The sequence below is a fragment of the Onychostoma macrolepis genome, chromosome 17, assembly GCF_012432095.1.
Source record: "Onychostoma macrolepis isolate SWU-2019 chromosome 17, ASM1243209v1, whole genome shotgun sequence".
In the NCBI taxonomy this organism is placed as follows: domain Eukaryota; kingdom Metazoa; phylum Chordata; class Actinopteri; order Cypriniformes; family Cyprinidae; genus Onychostoma; species Onychostoma macrolepis.
Window position 1 is genome coordinate 21,383,654 of NC_081171.1, and position 15,393 is coordinate 21,399,046.

General features: G+C 35.6%; 1 protein-coding gene across 1 annotated transcript in view; it reads left to right on the top strand.

The window, feature by feature from the left end:
• slc25a21 (solute carrier family 25 member 21) overlaps positions 1-15,101 on the top strand; it is a 98,327-nt gene extending 83,226 nt beyond the window's left edge. Inside the window, exons 5-11 of the mRNA XM_058748783.1 lie at positions 3,161-3,227; positions 5,275-5,334; positions 7,428-7,535; positions 7,658-7,822; positions 11,183-11,364; positions 13,876-13,928; positions 14,273-15,101. Of these exons, the coding sequence (XP_058604766.1) occupies positions 3,161-3,227; positions 5,275-5,334; positions 7,428-7,535; positions 7,658-7,822; positions 11,183-11,364; positions 13,876-13,928; positions 14,273-14,334 (697 nt within the window). The 3' untranslated portion in view covers positions 14,335-15,101. The remainder of the gene's footprint in view (positions 1-3,160; positions 3,228-5,274; positions 5,335-7,427; positions 7,536-7,657; positions 7,823-11,182; positions 11,365-13,875; positions 13,929-14,272) is intronic.
• The last annotated feature ends 292 nt before the right edge of the window (positions 15,102-15,393 follow it).

Here is a 15,393-nt window from a genome sequence, read left to right on the forward strand (position 1 = left end):
ACCCCATAAACACAATCAAGCAAAGAGAAAAGGCAGTAAACCACCCCTTTAAATACTAATGACAGAATCTATTTTCTCAATGTTTTTGTTTTGTTTTTGTGTTACATTTCTAGATAAACTACTTTCAGTTCTAAACAAAATGGTATAATCCTCATTCTTTACTTTAATTCTTAAAATGTGCATTATGTGGACTTCAAAGAATGAAATCATCATTTGATTTCTTTGATTGCAAGTCTTTAGCTAATACAGCTTTAAAAAAGAGGTCAAATGACCTGATGATTTTAAGCCTCAATATTTATTGTCATCCCTACTAACCAATTGTATCACTCCACAATAAATCTAATGACAGACCTTTTCTTTTTGACATATTACTACAATACCGAAACTACACACACAATTCTAGGTAAATGTTAGCTCTTTACCATACTGCTGAGTTTTTGTATGAGAGAATGAGGAGTGAGAAGAAAAGCTCAGGTGTTTCCCTTGCTCAGGCTTGTCCTGACTTTCAGATTGACAGAAAGCATAACAGAGTCAGGTTTCAGCTTCAGAAAAAGTACATGTGCTCTCCAAACAATGTCTGCTTCTCAAAGTGCACATGTCTGCGTTTAGGGGTGGTGAGAACGTGCTGAAGCATTGATCAGACTGGAATCTCAAAATGCAGACACTTATTTTGGTTGCCGTTTGCTTAAGCAGGCTGTGAATGTCCATGAGATCCTGTATGATATTTCAAATCAAAGAAAATATTGGACTGTCACAAAAAAAAAAAAAAAACGTTTCTGTTAAGATACGGCATGGTAGCCCAACACATTTGGATCATTTACAGTTTGAGATACAATTTGTGCCGTTACAACGTTAAACTCGTATCACGACAGTTATGCAAGTAGCCTTGATATAAGTTTATGGTGATATCAAGATTAATTCAAACACATTTCAGCTTTCTAAGAATATTCAAATGAGAAAAAATATTAGTGATACTGCTGTTGCAATACAAAGACTGTTTGTGTTCATTTGCTTATCATACAGATACCTGTCAAGGGTTACCCTCTATGTCTATTTGCACTTCTAACTCTATTATTTGATAAGTATCCCTTAAAGCTATTTTCTCTGATGCAATACTGTGACAGTTCTTAAGAACACATTATTAATTATATAGCAGAAGCTGAAGAATCTCACCCGTTTTGACACTAATGCCAAAAGATGATTTGACTGTCTTAATCTTTTTAGACATTGAAAATCTAAAAATGTAGTTGCCTTGGTTAAGGGCTTTTGTTTTTCATTTATAAGTGCTTTAGACCAGTTTAACCTGTTCTGGTTTGGAAACAGTACCCTGGAAACAGTAGTGCTTTACAACCGAAGTTGAGCTCAATGCATGGTAATGGGGGTGGATTTCCATAATATTCACACATCAAAGTAGGATTCAGTAAGATTCAGCATTATGTGAAGCACCATGAATCAAGATGTGTAATAGTTGCAAATATTTGTCACATCTTCTGTGTAACAGACTTAAGACACATTTTTAAGCCAGTTTGACACATTGCACCAATTTGGATTCAATTCAATCAAGATTCTCCTAATAATTCAGCTGCATCCAACTATATATATTAGAGATGCATCGGCTGATAAAAGAACATTTTTCCACTTTGATTGTTCAAAATCAGCTGATGATCAGGGCCGATTATATCCTGTCAATAAAAATTTAAGTTATAGTGCAAAATAAACATGAATGGACATCAGAACGTATGTTAAAAGATACAGTATAGCTCACCAAAATGTGCCAAAATGTCTCTTGTAATCACTCAGTGTTTCCATTGCAGAAATACAGCAATAAAACAGCTTGTGAACAATATTTCACTTAATGCTGCATTTACCTCAGGAAAGTTATCCAATGTTCACAGTTCATTAGTTATCTGTAAAAAAAAAAAATCCTAAAGAGGTAAAAGGTATTTATGAAGACTATGTTAAGTGCAACTGAGTATATTTCTGTTTTGTGTTTGAGTGTAATTATGATATCTGAAAATAAATAGCAGTTGAATATAATAGCTCTGCTGTTAATTTTAACTTTAATATTATAGTAATGTACCAAATGAGAGTGTTTCCTGTATTGTTTACAGCACTATCAGTATCGGTATTGACAGTATCAAATTATCAGTATCGGTAGTGGCAGATATCATTCTGAATAATCGGCTATCAGTATTGACAGAGAAAATCAGTATCGGGGCATCTGTAATATATATATATACAAATAAATAAGTTAGTAAGTTAAATAGATAATTACTTTTAATCCTGTTGCTAATTATTTTAAACACAGATTTAAAGGTTTTAGATTCTGATTTTAAGATTACATTTCTAAAATGATTGCATTTATTTGATGGACTGGGGAAATTTTATTAATTAATTCATTTATTCGTTTATTCATTCATTCATTCATTCGTTCATTCATTCATTCATTCATTTTTTTTTTTTTATTTATTTGTCTTCTATTATGCTTCCATATTGCTCCATTGATTAATGCAGTAAATATTTTTCAAACTGCATATGCACTACTTCAACATTTCACAGGTTGCTTGATAAGCTTTTTGCCAATAGTGATAGTGAAAGTATGCTTAATCTTCAGAAAATGTATCCTCAAACTCAGGTCATATAAAATTTTATTTAGCTTTGTTTTATTTTATTTTCCTTTTATATAAGGTAATCAGTTTTTGCAAACCTGCTACCAAAATGTCTAAATGTATTTTAACCCTTATTTATTTTTTTATGTGTCATATGTTAATTTACTTACTTCAGTATAACCGTATTATTAAGCTTTATGAATGCAGTCAACACAACAGTATTTGTAAAAATTGAGAAAATGGAATCGGATTATTGTTAGGGTTTTCTTGGGTGTCACAGTTTCAAGAAATTTTTGCAATGATGCTAAAATCAAGTGTTAAGAGGGTTAGCACATTAGCTACAGTACATATTGGTGCAAATCTCCCATAGGGCCTAGCTTGATGTTTACCATGTTCAACTGTTATTCTGTATTGAATCAAATTTTCTATGCGATGCAAACAAATCTTTGGTTTCATTACTGTACACATAATTGGCCGAATAGATATTTCAATGTTGTTTGTCCATTTATCATGTGTCTCAAACCCAATGAGTGATGTCTTTTGCTCAACAGAGTGTACGGCTTCTACAAGGGAATCCTTCCCCCCATTTTGGCCGAGACCCCAAAGAGAGCAGTGAAGGTAACAGGAACCACATTTGACTCTGAGCTTAAACTCATCACTTAAACCATACACACTCTGATCTTTGCAACCTGGCCTTCCGAGTGTAAACAAACACACAGACCACATACGTATGTCCTCAACATACCGGCTCTAGCCAGGAGGATCAAAAACACTCATCCCCTCTCTATGTTTGTCGTCATGCCACATGTGTTTGCTGTTGAGAACGCCCAATATTGACCTACATGGCCAAAGATTGCTACCGGCCTCACTTTAGTATCAAGTATAAACAGTACATATATACACTCTTGAGTTTAGATGAGCACTCGCTGTGGCTTTAGGCCGTTGGTTATGGGCACCTCCAAATGGGTGTCTGAAAGGAGAGCGAGCACATTAATGTCTCACTTTTCCAATCTAAAAACATCTGGAAGGGGTTTCGTTCCATTATTGGAAAGCTTTGGATTGGTAGACTTGACATGCTTTAACAGTTTGCCATAAAGGATTTGTTCACCTGAATTCACATGAAAATTCTGTCATCGTGTAATCATTCGCATTTCATTCAACTCATTTGACTTTCTTTCCTGCTAGAAACGCAAAAAGAGAATTTTGAATAATATACTGCTCACTTTCTTCCAGTGAATGGGGCCTGGAGCTTCTAAGTTTCAAAAGGACACAAAAGCATCATAAAATAAATCCATACTTTACTCGTGTGACTTAAAGTCTTTTTAGGCCATACTCTCTTAAAAATAAATGTTTCAAAAAGACGTTTTCACAGTGATGCCATAGAAGAACCATGTTTTGGTTCTCCAAAGAACCTTTCAGTAAACAGTTAATAAATATAACCATTTTCTTCTTAGTGTAAAGAACATTTTAACAATCTAAAGAAACTTTATTAAAGGCTGTAATGCATTATAATTATTTATAATGTGTGCTGTAATACATGATATCTTTTAGAAAATAATTATAACTTTATATAAATATAATAATTATTATATTTATTTTTAAAAGTGTACTATAGTTTTGTGTCGAATATATATCAAAATTGAAGGTGTTATTCACTGAAAATGAAGAGTAACAGCCGCAACTGGATCATTGATCGATTGTGAACAAATTATGCAAAGTAAACTAGATTAATCTGTTCAGGGGAGAAAAAAAAAACCTGACTGAAAAGCACTTTTTGTTCAGAAATCAGGCATCATTGCTACTCTGTTTTACTCTAATTATCTTGCCAATATTGTCAGAAAAAAAAGTCAAAACAGCTCATCACTGGGGCAATACCCTTAAAGGGATATTTTTGTATCATTTTTAGCCTTAAAAAGTGCATATTAGTTCCTTAATAGGTACCCTTATGTTAAAACAAATCTTTAAAAAATGTTTCAGTTGTATTTATTTTTAATGTTTTTGTGAATGTGAAGAAAAAGAGCTAGGGTGTATGCTAGATTTTCTGTTAATAATAAAATTTTGGTCTGTTCATCACACAAAACTATTGTATAACTTAGGAAGACTTGGAATATAGTGCACAAGTTTTATGGCATATTTTGGATTATGGTGTATTATGAAGTATTTTGGAGCTTGATGCCCCCAGTCCTCACTCACTTTATGTTGAAAAGAGTAGCTAGGATATTTTTCAGAATTCCTTTTGTTTAGCATGAATAAGTCATACGGATTTGTAACGACATGACGTTGAGTAAACGATGACAGAATTTTCTATTCATTTAACACTGGTCCATGAATCCATGCTCCAAATCTGTTGATTTAAACCTACTAAACAGACTTGGTTTATTCTACAGGCCCTGGCCTCCATCAGTCTTACTGGATGTTTTATTATCTAATATCTGTCAAGCTGAGCAAATCTTTACTGATATAAAGAATTATACGTCATCCTACTAGTCGCCTATGTGTTTTTGTATTTGCTCAGTGTCATGTTGACAGCTTGAGTGTTCTCATTCACTACAGTTGAGCGGTGTTTGCTTAGGGTGTGAGCATTCATCTTGTCTGCGTGCATGTATGTGAATGCATGTTGCGTCTGAAAACACTTCCTGACAGGTTGTCCTGATCTTCTTTGCAGTTTTTTACCTTTGAGCAGTACAAGAAGCTGTTGGGCTTTACTCCTTTATCACCCGCCATGGTAAGTCATCTAATACAAGCGAGATATGTGCACACACACACGGTCATTGATACTATACACACAATCACATCCACAGTCAAGCGAAGCACTCTCCTCATTACATGGCGTGCTGGCAGCAAGAACCAAGTGTAATCGAGATGAATGCTGCTCAGCGAGGCATGTGAAAGATAGCCCATTACTTTGACAGGAGTCTATCAATGTGGCAGCAGTATTGATGGCTAAGCCCGGCGGCAGCTCTCGAATCCATGGCTTCCTCGAACGGCCAAGAAGAGGCAAAACATTCACCTGCCTTATCAATCACACCTGTCTCCGCCCACTCTAGCTAGAGATGTCAGTCCACACAGAGCCCACGGGTGCTGGGAAGATTGATGTACGGAGTGTGTGAGTGAGATCGTCTGCAAGGCAGTAAGTGAATTCAGCAGAGCGATTGAGCTGTGGCTCCGCCCCACAGCTGAAACCTCTCAGAATGATTGATGAAGACATGCAGTAATATGACAAATAAAAAATGAAAGAGGGGAATGCTGGCTCTGTAAACACGGTCAAGGAGATGTCCGGTTTTTAGACAGAAAATGAGTAATGAGGCTCTCACACTGTCTTGCAGTGTATGCATAAGCTTGTATACATGGCTACGCATATACACACACACAAAAAGACAAAATGCGCGAGTGTAATCATCACAAACACAATTTCGTATTAATCGAGGGTGTGGGTGTGGACTATTTCCAGCTCACCTTATGCAAACACACTCAAAGATCTCCTTTGTCACTCTTCAAGTAGGCCTGAAGCCTGCAGACATACAGGTCAAGTGCTTGAATGGAGAGCCACTAATTATAAGAATAAAACCTTACCACATATTTTATTGGTCTGTTTAGCGGGGTCAATCTACCTCAAAATTACTGACGGAAATGTTTGTTGATTAATGTCTTTTTTTTATTGTTGATAATGAGATAAAGATTTATTATGATGAGGTGATTGTACTAAACATGCTGAAATGTAGGACAAGAAAATTATAACAGTGCAATATATTACCAATTCACTGACAATGAGAAGAAAAAATGATTTAGTTGTATATATAAAATGTAAAATATATAATGAAATAAAGCGTGTGTGATCAATATCAGCAATAATAACTATTCAAGTATACTTCTTTTTAATTTCAAACAAATGTTCTTCTTTTGAGCTTTCTATTCATCAAAGAATCCTGGAAAAAAATTTTTTATCAAAGTTTCCATAAATATATGATATTCATAATAAGATTATCATCAAAGGAATAAATTACATTTTAAAATGTATTAAAATAAAAAATCTGTTTAAAATAGAAATAATATTCACAATATTTTATTGTTTTTATGGGGTTTTTTGTATTATTTTTTCAATATTTAAAACAAAAACAATGTTTTATTCAATCTCTAAAGCACTGAAAATGTTTGATACATATTTAAACTGAACATTTGACGTAATTTGTGATACAGTCGGACACTGCAATCAGACATTGTAGTCAGTGTAAAATGCATAACAAATTAATATGGCATGGCAAAGCATTAACAAAACTGAAAGGACATTTTTCATCAAAAAACAAAAACTATGACTAAAAAAGCTATTCTAACATGAACACTGCTGTTCATTTGCTTAACTAGGGCCAATGCTTCTCTTTTCAGCTATTATGAAAATATGAGAACTTTTTCTCTGTCATACAGTTGAGTTGAGCTGTTATTGCAACATATGAAGTAATTTATCTTTGTCCCAGTCATTTTGTCTGAGCCAGTTCATTCATCTTTGATTCCTGTCTGCATTTCCTTTCTAAACTCTGAAAATGATTGACGGTGGCAGTTTCATTCATTCATTTGTGGGTTAAAGTCAAGCTCTGCGTCTGGACAAACACGTTTCTAAAAGGCTAAGTGTCACAGTAGCATTGTTCCTTTGAGTTATGGGATTTGTGTGACATACCTTAAGTGTTGACTGGTCATCTAAAAAATACAGTCTGTTCTCAATTAAACACAAAGCGACTTCCTTTATAGTCTCTGTGTCTTTCTCGTTTGTCATGTGGCGTCATGTTCTCTTGTAATGTAATTCTGCCTGCTTCGATATGCTAGGCTCTCTCTGTGGCTGGCCTGGGGTCAGGGTTAACCGAGGCTCTGGTTGTAAATCCATTTGAAGTAGTGAAAGTGAGCCTACAGGCCAACAGGGATTCATTCAAAGTGGTAAGAGACTACAGCTGTTAATTGTCGTCTTGGTATTGTTTTTGCCTTTGTCTTGTCACAAACGTCTTAGTCATTCGTTTTGAGGGCCCTAATGTTGTTGCTCTCTGTTTTTCTCCATGCAGCAACCGTCTACATTTGCACAGGCCAGAACGATTATGAACACAGACGGCTTCGGTCTCCGTGGGCTTAATAAGGGCCTGACCTCCACCCTGGGACGGCATGGCGTTTTCAACATGATCTACTTTGGTTTCTACTTCAACGTTAAAGATGCCATACCTGCCAGTCAGGTAAACAAAGTGTCAGATTTTGGGATAGTTCACCCAAACATTAAAGTTCATTCATTTACTCAGCCTCATGTCATTCCAAACCTGCGTGGCATTCTTTGTTCTGTGCATCTCAAAAGGTCTTTTGAAGAATATTTTGATTGTTTTTGTCCCTACACTGAAAGTCAGTGGGGTCCAAAACAGCTGACTTTAACTGTCTGGACAAAAAACAATGAGATATATATTTTTTTAAATACCTTCAAAAGAAAATGCCATCTGCAGTTTTTCTCAGAACAAAAGATTTTTGATTTTTGCATACTTTGTTTCATACTATGAAATTAGCTTTTTACATGTAAAAGATAAATGGAGGTCTGTATAAATCATATCTTACTATTAGAAGAAATATGGATGGAAATAAGGTTTTCCTTAAATATTTACTGGAAACATGGTGTACACACATTCATACAACATTCAAAAGTCCTTTTTGGAGACAGGTTGCCCTGTACATATGAATACAACATAATCTTATCTGAAGACATTTTGAATTTCGCTGTATTCCAAAGTTCAAAAGTCATGTGACCAATTGAAGATCAATACATCATGGCATGGCCTCTTTGCTGAATTAACCCTCCTCCATAATTTCTGTTTTGCGTTCATTCAACTGAACAAGATTATCAGCCAACCAATATTTCACTTAATCCAGACACCTACGAAGAGTTACACAGGAAGCATTACAAGTAGGTCTTAAGGGCAAATAGATCTGTGTCGTCTGCGTATAGGTGATAAGAAATACCATATTTTGTTAAAAATCCTTCCCAATGGGAACATATATAATGCAAACAAAACAGGGCCCAGAATGGACCCTTGAGGTACCCCACTGATAGAATGCGCAGGGTATGAAAAACAATTACCAAGCTTTACTGTAAAAGATCTTTGCTGTATTCAGAACTGTATTCAGTTCAACTGATTGAAAATTGTTTAAACTACTTATTTCTTGAAATGTTGTGACTTTTTCTCATCTAGGGTCACCTCATAATTTTTTTTTAATTTTAACATAGGGTTACATGATCTGTATTGAAAAGATATGAGACCCTCTAAACAGAAATGTTGATTTTTAATATTTTTTTATGAATTGTATGTTTTCTTGGTCCACATTTATCCTTCACATGTATTTACATCACATGAATAAACCACTTTCATATGTCAAAAACTACAGTGATTGTACAATGTTGTTCATCTCAGAACGTTTTAATTTGAGATACAAGTCTAAAAGTAATACGAAAGCCAGAGTTTTTTTAAACACGTATTTACAGGCTGATGACTGGACATGTCGCCTAGCAAATTAAAGGAGGGATCAGTCATGCACATCAGGAGAGAGAGAGAAAAAGAGAGAGAGGGAGAGGAAGGAGGAGGAGGAGGAGGAGAGGAGCTGCTAAGATAAACCTCACTAATACCTTCTCTGTTTGCTCTCCATCACATCCTCAAAGGTTCAGATTACACATCCGGCAGGGCTCAACTCCCAAACAAAAGTTAATTTTGTTTAATGGAAACGTTACCATACGCCTGCTCCACATGTATAAACTGGAGCATTAGATTTACTCAAATGAACTAATTGGAAGCAGACTGAGGTATTTGTTGGGGGGGGGGAGTTACAGTTGAAGTCCTACTGAAGATTAGTATTCCCCCTTCATCTGGTGCTAAGATCGTCATTGCCTGAGAAGCTATAAACCTCCAGCGCTCAATCATGCAAAAGGGCAGAGCTCACCATCCTGATTTGACTATTTCAAAAAAAATCTCTTGGCTTTTTAGGTGGAGCATCTACTTCCTTCAGTATTTTCAAAGAAACCAGTCATTCACTTGGGATTAGGATCGAAATCAGTGATCCTTCTCCAGGGGTATCAAATCCTGCATAGACTTCGAGATTTAAGGAGCTTTCGCTATGAAACCAACGACTCTTTTCTGAGAACAGCGGTAAAGCGTGCTGCAAATGTAATGGCGTTGAAGGGAGTGTTTTGTGTAGAAACTATACATAAGGCGGAGCGCTGTTGTTACACATCGACGCTCCTCCCCTACAATGCGATGTTCAGGTTTAGCTGTCGATGTTGCGTGTCGCTGCTGGGCTGCTGTCATTTGTAAAAAATATCCTGGCCAATTAGATGTCAGAGCTGCACTGGTTCAGGCTTCTTTTTGTACAGTAATACACCAGTGTCGAGTCGCAGCCCAATTACCCAAATTGTCCCCATATGCCTCCCAGTCTGCCTGCATGAACTCTGTTTATAAATCCTCTCCCAAAGTTTGCCCTTGGTCACGTGACCCACTTCAGCCAATAGTAAAGCCTCGCTTTTCTCATGAAACTAATCTGTGCCCCGCTACCATAAAATGATCTGAGGTTTTATTCCAGCTTTGCCATTACATCCTTGACTCCATGCCCCCTTTCTTTCACTTCTTTCTTAAGTCCTCCTTTGCTCGATCACTTGCTCACATTTTTTCCATCCACATTTTCATATCTCTCCTCCTTATTAGCTTCTTTATCTGCTTACATTGTCTTTGTATGCGTTAATTTGCATTTTCGTATCAACTAGAGTGTTATCTCAGAATTTTGAATAATATGGCTCTGACTATAAAACTGTCATCAAACAGCTATTGTTTTATCATTAAAGGACTAGTCCAGTTAAGCTTAATCTACAGCACTTATTTCAGCAATTTATTTAGACATGTCCCTGTATTTTAATAAAAGAAGACAATTGAGGTACAGTGAGGCACTTACAATGAAAATGAATGGGGCCTATTTGTGAGGTTAACTCATTGTTTCAATTATGTAGTGACAAGACATAAATTATTTTAACAAAATTATTTTAGTGTGAATAAAATCACTTATTAACCTGTGTGTGTGTGTGTGTGTATATATATATATATATATATATATATATATATATACACGTGTGTTTGTGTGTGTGTGTGTGTGTGTGTGTGTGTGTGTGTGTGTGTATATATATATACACACATATACATACATACATACATACATAAATTTATTTATTTATTTAAAAAAAAAAAATGTTCGCGTTAATCAACATCATCCCACAAATCCTGTCTTTACCTTTAACTTTCTTTAACTTTACATCGAAAAGTTCACTTCTAGACTTGCAGACCACTTTATTTTACAAATTTCATTTCACAATTTGATTTTATCTTTGCAGAATATTCCTTTAACAGCTTCAGCAAGCATTAAAGTAAAGAATTGTTTTTGCCCTTCAAATACAGTAAATGTGTGTTGATCGTCATTAGTCATCTTATAAGCAAGCTCCAAACAGTTCCCATGCTATAGCAAAGCTCTCGCTCTCTTTACCTTGAATTTATCTCTCTTGTCTGTATGTATACCAGGACCCTCGACTGGAATTCATGAGGAAGTTTGCTATCGGTTTGGTGTCAGGAACGGTCTCATCCTGCGTGAACATTCCTTTCGATGTCGCTAAAAGCCGTATCCAGGGTCCTCAGCCCGTTCCAGGGGAGATCAAGTACCGCAGCTGCTTTCAGACCATGGCTCTTGTGTACCGTGAGGAGGGGTAAGGCCATCACCCAACTACTACAGGTGTTAAAATTACACACGACAAGAGGCATTAAACCAACCAGAACTGCCATGAGGTTCACCTACAAGAAAAATTATACAACATTTTATGTTTATCCTCTGCCGACAGGGGACAAGAGGGCAAGTTTTGACAACCAGCATATTTAAGCACCCTCTAAATCTCAGTGTAATTATATTTTCCTTTTGTTCTGAGCTGTATGCTGGAATTATAAAAAATTAGCACTTTGTGCCACTTCTTTTGTCTAGATCTGTTTGAATTACATAAACTTTACCTAACATTTTTACTGGATACTTGATTGGGATCCATAAACTGGATGGTTATGTTTTACCACATGCATATCACATCCTAAAACTGAGAACACTAATAATGGGTGAATGATATAAGGCAGATTTTTTTTCTACTAATAAAGTATACAAAAATGAATTCAAACACAATGACTTAAATACACATCTTCTGTGATTAGCATGTTTTTCATTTTTAATATAAAACTTATGTATTTATTTACTTATTTACTTGCTTATTTTTATTTCTTTTTTAACTATAAAGTAAAAATATGAGGGGGCTACAATAAAGTCTATTAATAAAGTATACAAAAATTAATCAAATGCAATTCATACACAATGACTTAAATAAACATCTTCTGTGATGAGCATGTTTTTAATATCTAATTTAAAACTAATTTTAATTAATTAATTGATTTATTTATTTTATTTGTTATTGTTGTTTTTTTTTTTGTTGTTGTTTTTTGCCATAAAGCAAACAATATGAGGTGGCTACAATTATGTCAGATTTTTTAGCATGATCTTTTGTTATTTCTTAAAATAAACTTCTTAAATAAATATGTGAAAAGTACTGACATTGTTTTATAATGTATAAATATTTTTGCATATTATGACAAATAAGAATAAGACCTAATGCTCAAAAATGGCATTTAAAGGAAGATCTGATGCAACAAGCGTGAGATCAGCTGGCATGCTAATAAAACTTGTGTACATTCATTGTGTAAACACTATCTCGATTCTGACGTGGGCTGTTGTTTCTTATGGAGACTGTAATAGCGCCCATAGCGTCTTTCTGTCTCTCTCTCTCTCTCTCTCTCTCTCTCCATCTGAATTGACAGGCCTCATGGGGAGCTGTGAGAGAGAATCAGTAGTTTTATGGCCCTTCAGGGTCTTGATTGGCCCCGTTCACTCTGTACAAAGGGAACAGCAACTCGTTTGTTATTAGAGGCAAAGAATTGAGGCCTGATCTTGGGCAAGGCAGGGTGTGTGTGTGTGAGTGAGTTAAAGAGAGAGACACTGAAGCTGTTTTAGTTTTAGGGGTGCTGAGAGGGTACCCCATCCTGTCCAGCCCTCTAACACGACACAGTCCTGGCTAATTAGTGGTCCCTATGGGAGACGTCGTTAAGCAGGTCCTAACGAGGCGCGCGGCGCTCAGCGGGTCAGTCTAATCAGACAGCGGGGCAGAGAGGAAGTGGCTCAAGCCTTATTAACACCAGCACAAGCAGAGGACAGAGGCTGGGACAGGGAGACCGCCAGGCCCACTGCCAGAAATCAGCTTGAACACATTAGGACAGGTACGCAGCTAGACCAGTTATTAGTGCCCTATACCTGTTCCAGTATCACAGACAGACCGAGTCTGAGAGAGAGAGAGAGAGATGAATTACCTTAAAGGGATAGATCAGTCAAAAAGAAAAGAACAAAGAAAAAGAAAATAATCTGTTATTTACTCACCCTTATTTCGTTCGGAACCTGTAGTGAAACACAAAAGAAGTTTAAAACATGTTAGTGCTGCACTTTTCCAAACAAAGAATTGAACTTTCAAGCTCCAAAAAGGACATAAATGCATCATAAAGGTATTAATGTCATCCATATGATATGACTACTCTACATTCCAAGTCCTCTGAAGCCACATGATAGATTTGTGTGAGAAAGCAATTCAGTTTTAAAGGGATGTCTTTTATTCACCCTCATATCATTCTAAACCAAAAAACCCACCCATATCGTTCCAAACCCATCATCTTCAAAGCAGAAATTTTGATATTTTTAATGAAACCTGAGATTTCTGTACTTCTATTAAAAGTCCATTTCACCAAAACTTTGAAACTTCAAAAAGATTATTTAAAAAGTACGGTTGACCTTCTTTTAACCGTATTGTTGTTCGGTGTGAATAAAAGCCCAAATTTAAGCATATTCAAACATGCCTTGAGAAAACCAATTGCATTTGGTGTTGTTGACATTTGAATCACAATTTACATTTTAGTCCATTACTCATACAAATCAAATGGCTTCAGAAGACCTTGAATATAGTGCACAAGTAGAATAGACTACTTTTATGATACTCTAGTGTGCATTCTTTATGGAGCAGAGGAGCGTTAACATTTTTTTGAATTCCTCATTTTGTATTCCAGAGAAGAATGAAATTAAAATAATTAAATTATAATAAATATAACTGATGCTTATGTGTGTGTGTTTTTATTTTCTGCAGATATCTTGCCTTATACAAAGGACTGATTCCCAAGATAATGAGGCTTGGACCAGGTAACACAAATAAAGTAGATAGTTTACCTATGTTAAAGGGATAGTTCACCTAAAAATGAAAATTCTGTCATCATTTACCCACTTTCATTTCTTTTTCGGAACAAAAAAGAAGATATTTTGAGAAATATCTTCGTGTTTTTTGTCCGTACACTAAAAGACAACGGTAACTGTTTTGGTTCTTCCTCAAAATATCTTCTTTTGTGTTCTGCAGAATAAAGAAAGTCATACAGGTTTGGAACGAGGATGAATAAATGATGACAGAATTTTCATTTTTAGGTGCACTATCCCTTTAACATATCATAATTTTCCATGCCCTTTAACCGATGTTTACTTTCTGAATATAGGAGGCGCAGTCATGCTGTTGGTTTATGAATATGTATCTGGCTGGCTGCAGAAAAACTGGTGATCATCTGCACATCACCATCAGTCTGTACTCCATCCCTCCCCAGGTCAATCAAACACAATGCCAATGTTGTTCCTCAACAATCAACACTACCAACCGCATTCAAAATCACAGCTCCTCAGACAAGTGACATCTAGACTCTCCACCACAGATGCTTTCCGCAGTCACTCCCTGGATCTTGACATTCCAAGTCTTGTTTATATATAACAGAACACAACTACTGAGACATCTGAGAGTTACCTGTCCACATGCCTGCATATGTAATAGTAACCACAGCAGCTCTACACACCCTAACTGAAAATACCAAACAAAAACAGCACCTCATTTTTAACCTAAATTCAGATTGTTTTGACTGAGCTGAATTTCAGTAAGCCTGAGCGATGCGTCTGCTGTCTTCTGGATGGCTTCCTCAGGACTTTGACTTTATTAGATTTGGTTATAATTCCGTCACGAAGCTATTCAAAGCTCTCAAGGTCCCGCTTCTCAATAGCCATGTCAACAGTGTTTTAAATTTAAATGTTTAAGGACCGTTGATATGCTTAATGCTTGATAATGTCAATCAATATCATATTGGTAAATTTAGACATAAGCACAAATTGAATTATGGGCATTCAAATGGATTTCAAAATCATTTTTGATATACAATAATTATAAAACGGCAATTATAACAACTTAGTAGTCATGTAATAGCTGTATTTTGCAAATAAATGTTCCTGAACTACAATAAATCTGTGAAATTTGTTGTTGGTGCCTTTAAATAAAAGTCTTTAAAATTACACCTTCTGACCAGTGAATTTTCATGACCTTTCCAGTTCATTTCTACATGAAAATAAATATTTTATAAAACATTTTATTTAGTTTTCGAGCTGGTTACGTGTTTTTTTTTTTTCTTTTAAACTTTTTTTTTTTTTTACGTCTAGAAATTTCCATAGCATTTCAGAACTTGATTTTAGGCCTGGGCATCACAATTTAAAAATTTGCTGATATTTCAAAATTTTCCCTAACTGTTGGCGGAAACATTGCTGTTGTTTAACATTTAAATCATCTGAATTTCGAGGCTTA